The sequence below is a fragment of the Rhagoletis zephyria genome, unplaced genomic scaffold (assembly GCF_001687245.7).
Source record: "Rhagoletis zephyria isolate East Lansing unplaced genomic scaffold, Rhagoletis_zephyria_1.1 Rzeph_scaffold_03058, whole genome shotgun sequence".
NCBI lineage: Eukaryota > Metazoa > Arthropoda > Insecta > Diptera > Tephritidae > Rhagoletis > Rhagoletis zephyria.
Window position 1 is genome coordinate 1 of NW_016160142.1, and position 19372 is coordinate 19372.

General features: G+C 39.1%; 1 protein-coding gene and 1 pseudogene across 1 annotated transcript; both read right to left on the reverse strand.

Moving 5' to 3' along the window:
- Positions 1-5099: 5099 nt before the first annotated feature.
- Positions 5100-6555, reverse strand: Ppt2 (palmitoyl-protein thioesterase 2). The gene is made up of 5 exons (XM_017623141.1): positions 6224-6555; positions 6019-6160; positions 5840-5947; positions 5508-5781; positions 5100-5446 (listed from the first exon to the last, which is right to left on the reverse strand). Exons 2-5 carry the CDS (start codon positions 6044-6046, stop codon positions 5248-5250), a joined length of 609 nt encoding a protein of 202 aa, XP_017478630.1. The 5' UTR covers positions 6047-6160; positions 6224-6555; the 3' UTR covers positions 5100-5247.
- On the reverse strand, positions 5100-18538 carry LOC108368300 (lysosomal thioesterase PPT2 homolog; annotated as a pseudogene).
- Between the last annotated feature and the right edge of the window lie 834 nt (positions 18539-19372).

A 19372-nucleotide genomic window follows, 5' to 3' on the forward strand; every position in this document is an offset into this window, starting at 1 on the left:
CCTCCCGTTCGGCGGCGGCAATGACTGTGACGTCATTATCCTCCTCCTCTGGTTCGGAGTCCAGAAGCTGGTCATCGTTCAGCATTGCCCACCGGCTGTATACCGACCCTACATAGGCAGATACNTTGAGCTTAGAACTACTGTAGAGATGGTCAGAAAAAGAGTGTTCTTTGGACACCTGCCAGTCCCTTATCTGATCAGGCAAACCGCTCGAAACAAGGGTGATGTCCAGAACTTTGCTTCTAACAGATTTCACAGAAGTGGGGTCGCACCCGCGGTTACTTAAAGTAAGATTATATAAAAGAACAAAGTCAAGTAAACACTCACCTCGAGAGTTGGTGTCGCTTCAGCCCCAGATCGTGTTATGCGAATTAGAGTCTGCCCCTATTATGACCGGGAGTTTCCTGCGATTTGCTTCCTTCACAGCTTCTTCCGGTCTGTAGGGTGGAAAAACATTGCTGTCGTGGGCCATGTAGATTGTTACCAGCCAGATCACGTTCTCCTTCAGTTGGACGCGGATGCAGACAGTGTCCTCGTCGCTGTATGTGGAGAGTAAAAAATAAGAATATACTTTTTTAATCAGAACGCAAGCTCTGATCCTACCTGCTACTGGAGCTGTTACAACCTAGTAGGCATCAGAGTTCAGTCCGCAAACCTTGTTTCTGACGATCCAAGGCTCTTGGACTAGAATCAAGTCCTCAGCTTTATTGCCGAGGTGAAGAAGAAGGGCAGCCGAGGCTGCCTTGGAATGGTGCAGATTAATTTGGGGGATCTGCACCATCATCAGGTGATGTCTATCGCTTCTAGCTCCTCCCGTTCGGCGGCGGCAATGACTGTGACGTCATTATCCTCCTCCTCTGGTTCGGAGTCCAGAAGCTGGTCATCGTTCAGCATTGCCCACCGGCTGTATACCGACCCTACATAGGCAGATACTGAGCTCGTGTCGCCCTCAGTATCTGACGCGGTATCGGGTACACGCGTTGGTAGGTCCCCAGGTCCACTCGTGGTGTTTCCTGTGGACCCCGCGCTGTCTGCCACCGATGCCGACTCGGAGGCGTCAGGCCCACTCAAGGCGTTGCCTGTGCTGTTGGCCCCTTCGTCGGTAGAGTTATCGCGAAGAGCGGGTCCGCTCGAGGCGTTGCCGGCCTCCTCCCCTTGTTGGTTCGTTTTCTGGTGGATTTTTACCGTGGAGTAAAAGCCGTAGCTAATAGCAGCTGGGGCGCCGATCCAGGTCGTTTGCCCCGGTTGTTGGAGTCTTACTCGCAGGCGTAGTCTCCAGCTTGTACGTGGAGGACTTGGGCTCGGCTACTACCCCACGCGAGTTGGATGTACCCGGGATGGGCGTAGAGAGAGGGGCCGTCCGCAGCTTCCCCACCGGCCTCGACTTTTCCTCGAGGGGTATAGTTCGGCCGGTGCCGCTGGAAGTTTGCTTTCCCTCTGGGGGCTTAGCATTCCCTCCAGAATATGCGGAGGACCGAATCTGTTTGGGCCGTGTAGGCCCTGTCTTCGGCGCTGTCGATGCGGTTCCCGAGATGGTGGTCTTGTTGGACCTAACTTCGCCGTGTCCAGCGGCGGCACTACCCGTGCAGGGATCCGAGGCTTCTTTAGTTGTGTTCATATCATCTGGTTCTTTGGCCGCCTTTCGGAGCCCGGAAAAACGGAAAGGGAAAAAACGGTCGACCACGGCAGAGCCCCATGGCGCAGCAAGTCCACCGTTACTGCCGGAGGCGAACAGGTATCTTAGCTTACTTCGATTCTTTACAAAAAAGCAAATTATGTAGGACTAATACTTTCGAAGACAATTGAAATTTCAATAAAAAAATGTATTAATTAATGTATTTATTAATTTTTATTTTTTGAGCACATTGAACTTTGATGGACTTGGGCGAGCCTAAGATATTGACCAACAACTGTCATCTTTCACACTTATTTTTGCTAGTACCAATCAAAATTCTAAAAAGCAAATTTTCGGCCCCCGCTAGTGCGCACAGCTCAGTGGTTAACGCTTCAGACTTTGCACATCGATGACGCGGGTTCGATCCCTGCTGAAGTCTAGAAAATAAAGACTGATTAGGAAATGTGGTGATCTCCGAAATAGCTGCTATAACTTCTACCGCTTAGACTTTGTTGCTTTTCCAATTTTCATAATTAAATATAATCGTGGAACAAAGCTCAATAACAATATTAAAAATAAAATCATTTTATTTGAGCGAAGTGAAGCATTTTTGTCCTGGGTAGAATTCAATGTCTTAACTTTAATGTTTATAATTGGCAAGAAATTACTAAATTTATAATACAAGTCTTGCTCTAGAGCACAGCTGGGCAGCGTCTGCCCGGCGGTCGACTGCGCGGCATATTCGCGTATACATACACGCTCTGCTTGGGAAGCCAGCGATAGCTTCATTCAAACGCACGACATGTTCCCACGCACACTACAAAAATGCCCTGCCGAAGCTGCCCACCTCTGCTCCAGAGGCTCGTTCCAGTAATTTGCTATTGATATGTGCTGCCCCACATTAGAATAGAAGAGTTTGCACGCATTATTAGCAGCCAAATCGGGAAATATCAGATGCAAAAACTCGCTTAAAATAAACTCGATAGTTTTTGTACCTATATACAGGAGATATAGAATTACCATACCTCCGAATTGACCAGTTTTTGGTGAAGAAAGTGAAATGAAAGTTTTTCTGAGTCTTAAGATCTGGCACAATTTTATTGTGCTGAATTGGCGCACAATAAACAATTTGTCCCAATCGAATTCTTCGTAGTCTCACGATTTCCTCATTTCATATAATTTTTGTTGCACGCGGCGTATATTTGATTAAGCACAATACTGCCCGCGATTACCGTTTGAGTCAATTTATTGTGATATCACATGATTGGGACATAAATTAAGGCGAAAATTGGCGCATTGCGGCAATCTTTTGATCAGACCGTTAAAAACAAATATTCTTCATAATTCTGATGATTAGTAAATTTTAACTTCTGCGTAAATTTTGTTACTTTTGTTCAACTCAGAATTAATGACTATAAGAGAGTCCGAAATGAATCAGTCTGGTTGACTTGTCTGACAGTCATATTTGTAATGAAAGATGGACTCATTTTAGACTCATAAATTCTGAGCACTCAGAAATTGTTTAAAGGTCAGGTTCTGGTGTTCATTGAAAACAAAAATGAACATAAAATATATAACGATAAAAAAATATGGTATACAAATTTTTGCTGAAAAATATACCTCACTTCAAAAATAAAATGTCACAAAAAAACACATTGATGAAAACACCTTCACATTGAAGTATGCTTTCGTTTTCCCTCTGCTCTCCTATTGCGCAATATTGCTGTTCTTTAAGCGCAATTATTCTGGGATATCGGTGAATTTATCGAAGTCTTATTACTATTCGTTTTATTATTCGGATCAAGTGATATCGTTTTCGTAGATTTCATGAAAAATTGGATTCATCGTAATCGTGATAGCCCTGAATATTGTTGACATCTTCCTCAAAATTCATCGCGTCCTGTATTTTTTGTTGTATTCGCAGACTTTCCTATATTAATCGCGTTCTATCTCTCTTCTAATATTGTCGTAGTTTCAAATACCGACAGCGCGCTTCGTTGTGCCTATGTATATTTTTTTGCATGCTTCGCCAGCTCTACATTTGATTTCAAGGACCACATTTTGATGTTTTGTTCAATTCGTCTTTTGTTTTGCTAAAAATTCAGTTAATCGTTCTATGTATGTGGTTACTGTGCTATGCGGGGAGCGACGATGCGTGACGCAAGCAAATAAAAAAAATAACGAATTTGGCAGAAAAAATCTGTATAAGTTTAAAAACTGCAGGCGCATGCGAAAAATTTTGTTGACCATTTTTGCTGCCTCGCCTTTTGGAAATCAGAAGAGTATATATTTCTCGTTATCATTAAGTTGTGTGCTAAAAAAAAAATTACCGCGCCCGAGAATATCAAGGTAAAGTTTTTTTTGCAAGTTTGCGATCCTCTCCCTTGCGTCACGCTCAAATCATCAGATTATTGAAATTCATACTCCTCAGCATGTAATTATTAATCTGACGCCCTCGAGTAAATCTATCAATTTTTCTATAATATATAGAGGGCTGCCCTAGTATTCCCTGAAGACGTTTATAGAAGTCCAAGCTGTTCCGAGCATGATGAAGAAGATACTTACTATATAAATAGTTTCGTATAAAATTAGCGAAATTTTGAAAATGATGAAAAATCAGTATTAAATCAGCATATTTAATTCTTTATTTCTGTATGTAGATTCTGTCTAAAAATTGCGGTAGTTTGGAATAAATTTTTTTGTAATAAGTTCTAGCGACTGTTGAGTTCATCTATCAAGATTATACACAATATAATTAAGATAATCTCTAAAAAAAATTATCAAAAAACTATGTACAGTATATTTAGCATAGCTGCCCATACTTCTTTGCACGAAAAACTTTTGCGCTTAACCGAAAAAGGCACTTTCGAGTGAATTTTCTTTAATACTCCAATGAGAAAGGTATCCGAATGCCTATGAAACATAATAATGTAGAGCACGTACCACGTAGAAATTACTGCAAGCGAATTTTTTTCCGAATGCTATCTAATTGTCTATATAAGTACATACCTAAAATGATAGCCGTTTTCGTTGTTCTGCGAGGTGAGCAAATTAAATAAAATCTTGTAAAATTAGGGTAAGTGTAGAGCCAGTGCAGGTAAATGTTATTTTCTTTGATAATTGATAATAGATGCCCATTTTTAAGTCAGATATGGGAAATGTGCAGGTCTGTTGAATGCATCTATCCTTATAAATGTTAAAAATAATGCCGCTGATGCACATTTTGGGGTAGGTATCTTAAATGTGCGCATAGGCATAAAGGCAGCAAAGCAAAATATACTGTAGCTAAAAAAATTCAAGAGCGTATGAATTTAAAGTGGTAATTTGTATTAGAAATGGGAGCGGTATATCGGGACCCGCGGGACCCACGGTACTAATTTTAAAACGACCGGGATGGGCGGTATTGGTAAGTTCTTTAAACATTTGCGGCCGGGACGGGGATGTTTTTAATGTTATATTGAGACAAAAACAAGCTCCAAAGCTAAACAGAATAAGAAATTTATTTTCGGGATCGGCATTGAATATTTAATCCCGCGTCCATCTCGTATATAACAGGAAAAATCTAGAAACAACATACAGCATAGCCCAGCATACAGGACTAGTCCGATGCAGTGTTACTAAACATATGTATTTTAATCTAAATATGGAAGAATCACTTCCCGTATAACTCGTTGATTTGTATGCCATGTAAGATGATGGACAAATGGCTTGATTACAATTATTAATTTGCCATTTGTTTCGAGAGTTTTCAAACCAATGGTATCAGCCATATAAATTTGCCGTTTGTGTAGAGGTACTGTATTCAAGGTTTGGTTAAAAAACCCAAAGTGGCTGCAAATAAGGTAAGTTTACATAATATTTTAAAGACCATTTAATAACAGCCATAACCAACCTTGATTCCCACGGAGTAATTACGCCGTCATTTGGGCCGCCAACTAAAATCATTTTATTTAAGCGAAGTAGAGCATTTTTGTACTGCGTAGAATTCAATGTCTTAACTTCATTGTTTATAATTGGCAAGAATTTACTAAATTTAAAATACAAGTCTTGCTCTACAGGATCGTTCCAGTAATTTGCTATTGATATGTGCTGCCCCACATTGGAATAGAAAAGTTCGTACGCATTATTAGCAGCCAAATCGGGAAATATCAGACGCAAAAAACTCGCTTAAAGTAAACTCGATAGTTTTTGTACTTATATACAAGAGATATAGAATTAGTATACCTCCGAATTGACCAGCTTGTGGTGATGATAGTGAAATGAAAGTTTTAACGTTGTGAAAAGGAAGCGTTTGAATAGCAGCTCGGGCTATTAGTCCTCCTTGAGAGTATCCTAGGTAATATGCGGGGTACGATATGTTCTATTGAGGTTCATATTTTAAAATATAAAGCAAAATTTATTACCCACTAAATTGATGCCATCAGAATGCATTTTTCCGATTTCATCCAAATAGTTCCGGAACTCTGCAACTTGCCGCCAAGTATTTTCCAAACTAGACCACCCTCCATATTTGTCACAGTTGTAAATCTTTGTTCCAGGGTGTGCCTAAAATATTCAATTATTATTAAAGTTTTCACGTGCTCAGCAGGTCATAATAGGCATATTAACCGATTAGCTTGGTTGGTATTGAAGACTAAGCCAAAATAAGCCGCTTCCGATTCGCCAGTTCTAAAAGTAATAACAAAGTTAGCTTGCAGCGATGAACGTCGGCGAGTTTGGTTGTACCTCATTAATTTCGTTCGTTTCGTGTTGGCGAATCGAAGGCAGCTCCCATGAGATAGATACAGCTTTGACAGTTTCTGAATATGTATACACATTATATTGTCCGGCGATAATAAAAAGTTAAAATCAAAATGGGAGCTGAATAAAGCACAAAAAGCGTACGCTACTTGCAAGTTAAAAAATAAATGTAAATTTTAACAATTTCAGCAACACACAAAAATAGAAAGAGCGTTTGTTTGGTTTTTGAACTGTCAAAATTGACTTCGGATTTGGCACAGCAAAATTCAATTTATTTGTACCCCACCGAACATTTTTTATCGCGTCTCACCACGGAGAAAAATGTTACAGATTGGCAAACATCCCTTGTGTGAAAACTATCTTGGCTTTTATCAAGGCGAAGGAGGTGTTACCAGAGCAACTGAATTTTCGCCTCGGTGGTTCTTAGCGTCATTATGATGTATTTGTTGTAATTCTCACTGCCACTGTCAGATCTATATTCTGCGCTAAGTAAAGTTCCTGTAAATTTTAAAGCTCTTTCCGCATTCTGGGCACTCAAGTCACCTGTAAATTTTGTTACCATCTTATAAGCTGGTAACAAAATAATGCCCCGCGAAATACCAGAATTTCTGCAAAACTTCATAGCTGAGTTGCTGTATATATTGACAGCGTTACCAGCATACCACGAATTACGATTACAAGTGGTAATATTTTTTGATAATAAAAATTTCCATTTACAAAATCATAGTTATATACAGCGTAGACCTGTCGCGTATAATTTGTTGCTGTAATTATCTTTTGTAATTTGCTATTGATATGTGCTGCCCCACATTAGAATAGAAAAGTTTGTACGCATTATTAGCAGCCAAATCGGGAAATATCAGATGCAAAAACTCGCTTAAAATAAACTCGATAGTTTTTGTACCTATATACAAGAGATATAGAATTACCATACTCCGAATTGCCCAGGTTTTGGTGAAGAAGGTGAAATGCCGCAAAATGCACCCATCTGGCACAATTTTATTGTGCTGAATTGGCGCACAATAAACAACAACTACGACAACAAGTAACATTTAAATTGAATCTTTTTATTATTACCTGAAAATTTGGATAAATAAGAGCCTTGCAAAATTGTAACATAACATAACATGACACAAGATAACATTAACAGTCTGTACGACCTAAAGCAGTTTTCTAAGTTCATCAGAAGATGTATACTTTTGAAAGTTTATAAACAAGTATGATAACGACTTTTGAAAGAAGAGTTAACATTTGATGCTATTTTTTTCAGAATATAAAAAGATTTTGCACTGTGTCGTTAGTGGACATGAAACTACTATAAATACTGGTACGTAATCCTCCAAAAACTAAAAACCGAGAAAAATTTTACATAGCGCACTTTGTAAGTGGACTACTCAAATATAACTCACTTCAAAAATAAAATGTCACAAAAAACACATTGATAAAAACAACTTCACATTGAAGTATGCTTTCGTTTTCCCTCTGCTCTCCTATTGCACAATATTGCTGTTCTGTACGCGCAATTATTCTGGCATATCGCTGAATTTATCGAAGTCTTATTACTATTCGTATTATTATTCGGATCAAGTGATATCGTTTTAGTAGATTTCACGAAAAATTGGACTACGATGAATTCAGTGATAGCCCTGAATATTGTTGACGTCTTCCTTAAAGTTCATCGCGTCCTGTATTTTTTGTTCTCCTGTATTTAATGCTTTATTTCTGTATGTAGGTTCTGTCTAAAAATTGCTGTAGTTTGGAATAAATTTGTTTCTAATAAGTTCTAGCGATTGTTGAGTTGATCTATCAAGATTATTATTTATTTATTTATTTATTGTGTAGCCTATGAACAATAATTCTTACAGGCTACCATGATACAAAAAAGAAGGTAGTTCCATTTAATGACATTCGTTGTTGTTGCTAACCATTTGACTTTTAATAAAATTATGACATTTCATAAAATTCATGCTACCTGATCACCAGAGATAATATTTTTTTTTTTTGTAAAAGTAAACAAAAATGTATGAAAATGAGTGAAGTTTAGTGAAGTTATTGAACATATATGAAAGGAGGGCTGCATGACCATCCGTCACCTCTCGAATTCAAGTACAGATTTCGATCATACCTTCTAGGTAATTTTTTAACCACTTAAAGAAATTATTGTTGTTGTCATAAAGATTCTAAAATGTATGCATGAACTTTATTAGGGCGAAACGAAACTATTTTGAGCACGGAAACAAATGTTGAGTCTTCAAGTGAAGTAATGTTAAAATTTGAAGAGGAGTTGCTCAGTGAAAATGTTTTCAAACCACTTAACGATATTGAAATATCCGCAGAAGAAGAACTCGAGGTAAACTCCTTACCCTTTCGTTTTTATTTGATTTCTAATTTTTTTAAGTAGCTCGCAGAAGAGCATGAAGCAGAAGATTTCATCAGTCCACTCAAAGATGTGGAATATGATGGACTTGAAAATTTTGCCGGCTACATAATTTCGAAAATGGGGTTGACAAAACTAGGCTTCAGGACGCATGTAGAAAGTGATCAAAATTATACGTATGTTAACTGTTTATCGGAGGGCGGTCTGTACAAGCCTAATTCAAGTTTTTTGCATACATTGCAAATTTTGAATTCAAAATTTGTTGAAATTAATGGTGATTCGCTAACCACAAAGCCAAAATTTTTGCAAAATCTGATGAGAAATTTAAAAGTAAATTTGGACCAAAATATTATAAAAAGATTTTATTTGGGAAGAACATTCTTTAGAATTCGATTTTTAAATCGCAAGATTAAAGAAACGAAAATTGTATATCAAAATAAGAAAATGAAAAAAATAACAACATAATGCACTAATGGTTTTTATTATAAAATAAAAAGAATAATTACAATGTAACAGTTTACATTTTATATATTTTTAATAAAAGAGGGGCAAACCACGTAAGTAAAAAAATATCAAGTACTGATTGTGAGTTTTGATTTAAAATATTCTCACATTGGTAAAAATATGGGAAAGAAAATACTCCGATGTATTGTTTTAATATTATCAAAGTGGCAAGGCCGTTGATAATACTGACAATTTATGAAACTTCAAAAAATTTTATTATCCATCAAAAGTTGTTTATTGAAACTACCTTCTTTTTTGTATCATGCAGGCTACTTAAACAAGTAAAAATACAACATTAGTTAAAAAAATGAGTTCAAAATATTGACAAAAATATTTCTTTGTAAAGAAAAATCAAGCTCGATAAAAGTTGAGATCTGGTTAAGTTCAATTAAGGCACGGGTAAGAGGTGCATTACGGGCATAGATAGTTCTATTATTATTGCCATAAAACGGATAGTAACTACGTAGTTCCCTTCTCGGAACATTAAAATTTATTTTCTCTAAAAGGGCCGGACAGTCAAGAACACCCTGAATAATGCTAAGAACAAAAGTTAAAGAGAGGACAGACCTCCTGCTTTCCAGAGATTTTAAATTTAAAAGAAGCAATCGAGAATTGTATGACGGGATGGGATCAGTAAAATGTAGAGATCGTAAAGCATATTTAAGGAAAACCTTTTGAACGCGTTCAATCCTGTCAATGTTAAACTGATGAAAAGGCCGCCAAATTATTGTGGCATACTCAAGATGTGAACGCACAAATGAGGTGTAGAGCAATTTCCACGTATAAGGATCAGAAAATTCAGCACAGTTCCGCCGAACGAAACCAAGCATAGCATAAGATTTCGAAATAATGAAATTAACATGATTATTAAAAGTAAATTTAGAGTCGAATATAACCCCAAGGTCCTTAATCTCATTAACACTGCGTAAAACACAGTTAGATATTCTGTATGAACTTTCAAATTGGGAGCGCAATTTCGAATAACTAACATGAAAACAGGAAGGAAGGCCTCCTCTGCGTTGGAAAGACCAGGTGGAGAAGGACTTGGCTTCACTTGGCATTTTCAATTGGCGTCAGTTAGCACAGAAGAGAAATGACTGGCGTGCTGTTTTGGACTCGGCCAAAATCGCTTAGGCGGTTACAGCGCCAAATAAGAAGAAAAAACATGAAAACATTTATTTATATTTAAGCAAAGATGCGATCTAATACACCATGAGTGAAGATTCTCAACATTCGATTGAAGTTTCAGCATATCCAGCCTGTTATTTACCACTGAGCAGATCTTCAGGTAATCGGCATATAGCAAAGAACTAGCATGAGAAAAACACGAGTAATGTCATTGATAAACAAAGTAAAGAGTAGAGGACCAAGAATGCTCCCTTGATGAACTCCTGAAGTGGCAGTAAAAGCATCAGACGACACATCATCAATGGTGACTATGCACTGCCTTTTGCATAAATAGGATTTAAGCCATTGCAAGAAAATTGAGTGAAACCCAAGACAAGCAAGTTTATGAATTAGTATTTTGTGGGAGACTGTATCGAAAGCTTTCGAGAAATCAGTATATATGCAGTCCACTTGGCTTCCGGCAGTAAAAGCGGAAACACAAAATTCACTGAAAACGGCTAAGTTGGAAACAGTGGAACGCCCAACCACAAAACCATGTTGATTGGGACTGATTATACTTTTTGCAGAGAAATAAATCTTATCTTTAATAATGCCCTCAAAAAGCTTCGAGATGTTCGTTAGTTTAGATAGACATCACTCTTATTGCCACTCTTGAAGATGGGAGCTATTGAAGCAACCTTCCAGGCATCAATAAAGTCGCCGCAATATAAAGACTTGTTAAAAATTATTTCCAGAGCAGCAACTACTGCTGGGCAGCTTTTTAGGAAAACTGCTGAGAGCCCATCAATGTCCATCTTTGATGATGGTTTGAGCTTAGAAATACCATTAACAATATCGCTTGCTGAAAGTGAGATTGTGCCAAGATTAATTAAGGATTTAACATCCGAAGAAAAGTCCTCACAGGACACATCATTGTCACAAACAAAATTCGAATAGAAGAAATCAGCGAACAAATTAGCAGCATCCTTAGTGGAATTGACGTGTTTATCTTTATTGAAAATCGTAGAGGGTATCGACGAGCATGATTTCTTCGATTTAATGAAGGTCAAAAATGCCTTGGGATTGGACTTTATATTAGATTCAAAGTTAAGAATATATTTTTTATACAGGAACTTATCCAAGCAATTGAATTCCTTCACATAATGCAGATAGGTATCATAAAAAGATTGATGCTGTGTCTTCTTATATTTCTTATAAAACTTATTTCTTAAATTTTTCAGATTCTTCAGCCCCTTGGTGTACCAAGGCAATTTATAAGGTCTTGGTTTAACAACTGGAATATTATTCAAGCAAATATCATATACTGCTGATTTGAAAATATTATAACAATAAGCAGGGTCAGAGTTAGAAAGCAATTCGTTCCAATTGATATCCGATAAAAGTTGATCTAAGGTATAAAAATTACAACGCGCATAGTTAAAAGCGATTACCCGCCCTAAGACAGATTCACCAAATTCATAAAATTCAACCTTAAGAACAAGAGCCACATGGTGCATATCCGTGGGAGAAATTGGTGCATGGCACTTAGACAGAAAAAAATTGACATTTTCGTTGATAAATATAAGATCTAAAATTTTATCGAGCTTATTTTCAAAACGATTTATCTGCAATAGGTTTAGACTTAGTATATTATCAATAAAAAAAAAGGTTTCAAATTTTCTTTAATACTTCAATGAGGAAGGTATCCGAATACCTTTGAAACCTAATAATGGAGGAGCACTTACCACGTAGAAATTATAAATGTAAAAACTAATGCCGCTTATGCACATATTGGGGTAGGTATCTTAAATGTGCGCTTAGGCATAAAGGCAGCAAAGCAAAATATACTGTAGCTAAAAAAAATTCAAGAGCGTATGAATTTAAAGTGGTAATTTGTATTAGAAATGGGCGCGGTATATCGGGGCGCGCGGGACCCACGGTACTAATTTTAAAATGACCGGGATGGGCGGTATTGGTAAGTTCTTTAAACATTTGCGGCCGGGACGGGGATGTTTTTAATGTTATATTGAGACAAAAACAAGCTCCAAAGCAAAACAGAATAAGAAATTTATTTTCGGGATCGGGATTGAATATTTAATCCTGCGTCCATCTCTACTTCGTATATCCCCGGAAAAATCTAGACACAACATACATCATAGTCCAGCATACAGGACTAGTCCGATACAGTGTTACTAAGCATATCGAGGGCTTATATTCAATACCCTCTATCTGCAAAAACTTAATTTTTCAGGAGAGCAAAAAAACTGTTTTGTCAGCTATTTTTAAAAGTGTTTATAATTTTAAGTACCCACGCATGTCCTAAAAATACACGCTATATATTAAAACTAGGATTTTACTTTTAGTTCATTTTATTTTAGTTTAAAGATCAGATAGACGTGATTGCAATTCGAATTGTAACTATTTATATAAAAAAATGTGCTGATAGCGGGTTTTGCAGAATAATGAAAATGATAGTTCTTTAGATGTAAATTTTATGTTAAACTAAGATTTTAACACATAAATCATTGGTCTGCAAACTCGTCAGTTCTTTAGATGTAAATGTTATGTTAAGCTAAGTTTTTAACACATAAATCATTGGTCTGCAAACTCGTTCCCTTATATTCCGATGTGCCCAGGTAGCCACATAATTCTAATGGTGTTTTTGTGTCAAAAGAGTATTTCACGTGATTTCGAAATTTTTATGAGAATCATTAGCACTGTTAAAGATGGCTTCGATGGCTGATGTACTGTCCGTGCATATGAGGAAATTTCATTCGTTTTTAGAGGCGAAACGTACAGCTTCTACTAATTGTAAATGTCGAGCAGTACGCGGGAAAAGCATCGACGACAATTGTAACACCAAGCCCCTTTGTTACCGCAAAAGAACAGCCGGTATCATATCTGAAACCGACTGTGAAAATGAGCTCCCACGTCATTTATGGGTATAGAACTGGGCAAATGCCCTTGCAGTAGAGTTTTTACTTTAGTAGGCATCGGTGTAGATAAGAGTTCAAATTTTTGATGTAGCTTAATATACGAAATAAAGCTGATTGCTTGCTTCATCGTGTTTTTTGTTGAAAGCAAGATTCGACGTGAGAGAATAATGTCTCATTTCTGCACAATCTTTGGGATGAGCATCTTTGTGTTGTACTTTACCTCATGGTTATGGTTCTTCTGACTGCTGCATGGTAAGGAGTTTCTAGCAATTCAAAATGCTTTTTGCGCAGTGTCCGTAAATTACGAGTCCAAAGTCAATTTTTCCTAATATAAAAGCCCTTATTACATTAATAAAGAATACGTGGATGATAAAAACTTGATAATATTTAGTCTATCAAGTAAGCTTAATCTTACATTCTGACAGTGCTGCTTAAAAGTAAGTTTAAGGTCAAAAATTATTCCCAATATTTTCAATGTGTCAGTAAAGTGGATAGGGGTGTCATACACGGAGAGGGTTGGATGTATACATTTGTGTTTTCTGCATATGTTAAAAAACCGAAATCTTAGCTCCGGAAGAATTGAACCAATTGCGGCAAGTCCTTAGTCTTAGAAAAAATATAATGGAGCTAACTTTCCCAAAGGCTATATGGAATAAAATAACCGAAAGTGGTGATCCTTGTGGGACACCATTAAAGAGAGGAACAGTTTTTGAATAACAGTTATTGACACGAACAGCGAACTTACGGTTGTAAAGGAAAGACTTAACAACATTGTACATCCTCTCACCATTTTTCCAGCGTAAAACTTTAGATATGCATGGGAGGAGGGAAATGGGTCTGTACTTAGAAACTAATGAATTGTTTATATTTAGTTTGGCAATAGGAATAATAATAGCAGTTTTTCACTCTTGGTGACCCTTGAGATAGAATGAAGTAATGGAGTTTAATGACTCTATGTTTGACGGGATATGGAAGATTTTTTTGTTGTATCAAATTTGCTTTCGGTTGGACAGATATATCGAATTAGGTAGAACTAGTTTAGCCTGAGCAAAACCAATTGACCTAAGATTGGATTTTACCGGAAACATATACAAACATACATACATAGTCACATGTGACTTACCTGCCACAAAAAATGTTAATAAAAACAATTTTCCAGCAAAATTGTGTAGATAGAGGAATTTCCTCTTATAACAAAATGTTATTGCAGATAGTGGAATTTTCAAAATGAGAAAATAATACCATGAAAGCTATATTTTAAGTTTGACATTATTGCCATGGATGAAAGACTAATCGGAGCTCACGTTACCATCAAAAACTCATTTTGATCAAAATTTCCGATAGAGGGTATTGAATATAAGCCCTCGATATGTATTTTAATCTAAATATGGAAGAATCACTTCCCGTATAACTCGTTGATTTGTATGCCATGTAAGATGATGGACAAATGGCTTGATTACAATTATTGATTTGCCATTTGTTTCAAGAGTTTTCAAACCAATGGTATCAGCCATATAAATTTGCCGTTTGTGTAGAGGTACTGTATTCAAGGTTTGGTTAAAAACCCAAAGTGGCTGAAAATAAGGTAAGTTTACATAATATTTTAAAGACCATTCAATAACAGCCATAACCAACCTCGATTCCCACGGAGTAATTACGCCGTCATTTGGGCCGCCAACTAAAATCATTTTATTTAAGCGAAGTAAAGCATTTTTGGAGGATGGTTCCGTGCGCAGAAGTGGAAAACTTTTGACTGCCATTCACCTGGGAGTGGCCAGAAGGGATTCTTGTGCGTACGGTTCAAATCGCAGCTCACAACGTCCGGATATTTATATCCACGTATCCTATGGGTAGCAACCAAACACCCGTTTGGGAGCGAGCTAAAGTGAGAAGGCGTAAAACTTCGCGTGCGCTGGGTTTGGGTCCCGCCACGTTAAAATCCCGCCCAATGAAAGAAAAAAACAGCCTCGGATGAGACCCCCTTTTTCTGATGACGACCACGGCAAACGTATAAAGGACTATGATTTAAGGGTATGCACCTGGAATATCCGGACCCTTAATGAGGAAGGTGCCTCTGCCCGGCTGGTTGATGTCCTCGGGAAGACAAAGGCTGACATCACCGCCATCCAAGAAATGCGATGGACGGGGCAAGGTAAAGTAAGCGTGAAGCCTTGCGACGTCTACTACAGTTGCCACGTAAAGGAGCGCAAATTCGGTGTTGGATTCGTGGTAGGAGAGAGACTCCGTCGCCGAGTACTGGCGTTCACCCCGGTGGACGAACGTCTAGCCACAATCCGCATCAAAGCTAGATTCTTCAACATCTCGCTCATCTGCGCCCATGCCCCGACGGAAGAGAAGGATGAGGCGTCCAAGGATCTCTTCTATGAGCGCTTGGAACGTACATATGAGCGCTGCCCCCGACACGATGTCAAAATCGTGCTTGGCGATTTTAATGCCAAGGTGGGCAAGGAAGGGATCTTTGGCGCCACTGTCGGAAAATTCAGCCTCCACGACGAAACGTCCGATAACGGACTGAGGCTGATCGACTTCGCCCGGGCCCGAAATATGGTAATATGTAGTACTAGGTTCCAGCATAAGAACATCCACCAAGCTACATGGCTGTCTCCAGATCGAAAAACGAGAAACCAAATCGATCATGTTGTGATAGACGGAAGGCATGCTTCAAGCGTTTTGGACGTACGTACACTCCGAGAGCCAAACATCGACTCGGACCACTATATTGTTGTAGACAAGATACGCACCCGCCTCTGTGCAGCAAAAAATGTGCGCCCAACAATGCAAGGAAAGCTTAACGTCGAAAAGCTGCAATCACAACAGACGGCCAATTTATTCGCCACTCGACTCACACACCTGCTCTCTGAGAGCACTCTTCAACAATCCGACGTACGCGAGCAGTGGAACCACATTTCCCGATCATTAAGTACCGCCGCCGAAGAAGTAGTTGGATTTCAGCGAGCCCGAAAGAACAACTGGTACGATGAGGAATGTCAAGAAGCCGCAGAGAAAAAAGATGCCGCCTACAGGGCCACGCTGCGATCGGGCGCAACGCGAGCCATGTGGGACCGTTATAGGGAACTGAAGAAGGAAGCGAGACGTATTTGCCGCAATAAGAAGAGAGAGGCCGAAATACGTGAGTGCGAAGAGCTTGAGATGCTGGCCGACAGGAAGAACGCCCGAAAATTCTACCAGAGGGTTAGGCAACTTACGGAAGGTTTCAAGACCGGGGCGAACTCCTGTAAGAACAACAATGGCGACCTAGTGACCGATGTCCAGAATATACTTAAATTGTGGAGGGAACACTTTTATAACCTACTGAATGGTAGCAGCGCTGAAAGTAGTGAGGAAGACGAACCCGAGTCCCCAGTCGATGATGATGGAGTAGCTGTCCCACCGCCTGACTATGACGAGGTACGAATAGCGATTACGCGGCTGAAAAACAACAAAGCTGCTGGAGCTGACGGCCTGCCAGCCGAGCTATTCAAGTACGGCGGCGAGGAGCTGATGAGGTGCATGCATCAGCTCGTATGCAGAATATGGTCAGATGAACGCATGCCCGACGACTGGAATTTAAGTGTGCTCTGCCCAATCCACAAGAAAGGCGACCCCGCCGTACGCGCCAACTACCGCGGAATTAGCCTTCTAAGCATAGGTTACAAGGTCTTATCGAGCGTATTGTGCGAAAGACTGAAGCCCACCGTCAACGAGCTGATTGGACCTTATCAGTGTGGCTTTAGGCCTGGAAAATCCACCATAGATCAGGTATTCACAATACGCCAAATCTTGGAAAAGACCCGCGAGAATAGGATCGACACACACCATCTATTTGTCGATTTCAAAGCCGCTTTCGACAGCACGAAGAGAAGTTGCCTTTATGCCGCGATGTCTGAATTTGGTATCCCCGCGAAACTAATACGGCTGTGTAAAATGACGTTGAGCAATACCACCAGCTCCGTCAGAATAGGGAAGGACCTCTCCGAGCCGTTTGATACCAAACGAGGTTTCAGACAAGGGGACTCCCTTTCGTGTGATTTCTTTAATCTTATGTTGGAGAAGATAATAAGAGCCGCAGAACTGAACCGCTCAGGCACAATACTTTATAAGAGCGTACAATTGCTGGCGTATGCCGACGACATCGATATTATCGGTAAAAACAAGGGCTACGTCTGTTCTGCCTTCTCGGGATTGGATAGAGAAGCAAAGCGAATGGGTCTGGTGGTGAACGAGGACAAAACGAAGTATCTCCTGTCAGCACACAAACAGTCAGAGCATACGCGTCTTGGCACCCACGTCACTGTTGACAGTTACAAGTTTGAAAAAGTAGACGACTTCGTTTATTTGGGAACCAGCATTAACACCAATAATAATTTCAGCCTTGAAATCCAACGGAGAATCACTCTTGCCAACAAGTGCTACTTTGGGCTGAGTAGGCAATTGAGAAGTAAAGTCCTCTCTCGTCGTACAAAGATCACACTCTATAAGTCACTCATCATGCCTGTGCTGGTGTATGGCGCGGAAGCATGGACAATGAAAGCATCTGATGAGGCGGCTCTTGGAGTTTTCGAGAGAAAGATTCTGCGAAAGATTTACGGACCTTTACGCGTTGGTGATGGCGAATATCGCAGACGATTTAACGATGAGCTGTATGAGCTTTACAACGATATAGACATAGTGCAGCGAATTAAAATTCAGCGGCTCCGCTGGCTTGGCCATGTCGTTCGGATGGACAGAAACGCTCCTGCTCTGAAAATATTCAACGCGGGCCGCGATGCTGGTAACAGAGGAAGAGGAAGGCCTCCTCTGCGTTGGAAAGACCAGGTGGAGAAGGACTTGGCTTCGCTTGGCATTTCCAATTGGCGTCAGTTAGCACAGAAGAGAAATGACTGGCGTGCTGTTTTGAACTCGGCCAAAATCGCTTAGGCGGTTACAGCGCCAATTAAGAAGAAGAAGAAAGCATTTTTGTACTGCGTAGAATTCAATGTCTTAACTTCATTGTTTATAATTGGCAAGAATTTACTAAATTTAAAATACAAGTCTTGCTCTACAGGATCGTTCCAGTAATTTGCTATTGATATGTGCTGCCCCACATTGGAATAGAAAAGTTGGTACGCATTATTAGCAGCCAAATCGGGAAATATCAGATGCAAAAAACTCGCTTAAAGTAAACTCGATAGTTTTTGTACTTATATACAAGAGATATAGAAATATGTGCGGGGTACGATATATTCTATTGAGGTTCATATTTTAAAATATAAAGCAAAATTTATTACCCACTACATTGATGCCATCAGAATGCATTTTTCTGATTTCACCCAAATAGTTCCGGAACTCTGCAATTTGCCGCCGTATTTTCCAAACTAGACCACCCTCCATATTTGTCACAGTTGTAAATTTTTGTTCCAGGGTGTGCCTAAAGTATTCAATTATTATTAAAGTAGTCACGTGCTCAGCAGGTCATAATAGGCACATTAACCGATTAGCTTGGTTGGTATGGAAGACTTAGCCAAAATAAGCCGCTTCCGATTCGCCAGTTCAGAGAGCAATAACAAAGCTAGCTTGCAGCGATGAACGTCGGCGAGTTTGGTTGTACCTCATTAATTTCGTTCGTTTCGTGTTGGCGAATCGAAGGCAGCTCCCACGAGATAGATAAAGTTTTGACAGTTTCTAAATAAGTATACACATTATATTGTCTGGCGATAATAAAAAGTCAAAATCAAAATGAGAGCTCAATAAACCAAAAAAAAGCGTACACTACTTGCAAGTTAAAAAATAAATGTAAATTTTAACAATTTCAGCAACACACAAAAATAGAAAGAGCGTTTGTTTGGTTTTTGAACTGTCAAAATTTACTTCGGATTTGGCACAGCAAAATTCAATTTATTTGTACCCCACCGAACATTTTTTATCTCGTCTCACCACGGAGAAAAATGTTACAGATTGGCAAACATCCCTTGTGTGAAAACTATCTTGGCTTTTATCAAGGCGAAGGAGGTGTTACCAGAGCAACTGAATTTTCGCCTCGGTGGTTCTTAGCGTCATTATGATGTATTTGTTGTAATTCTCACTGCCACTGTC

What these genes read in the sequence shown, in the direction of transcription:
- Ppt2 (XM_017623141.1), bottom strand. Translation starts at nt 6,046, where the DNA reads ATGCATTCTGATGGCATCAATTTAGTGG. An exon ending in TGATGGCATCAATTTAGTGG is followed by an intron (nt 5,948 to 6,018) that starts GTAATAAATTTT and finishes CATATTACCTAG; the next exon opens with GATACTCTCAAGGAGGACTA. An exon ending in ACAAGCTGGTCAATTCGGAG is followed by an intron (nt 5,782 to 5,839) that starts GTATACTAATTC and finishes GTTTACTTTAAG; the next exon opens with CGAGTTTTTTGCGTCTGATA.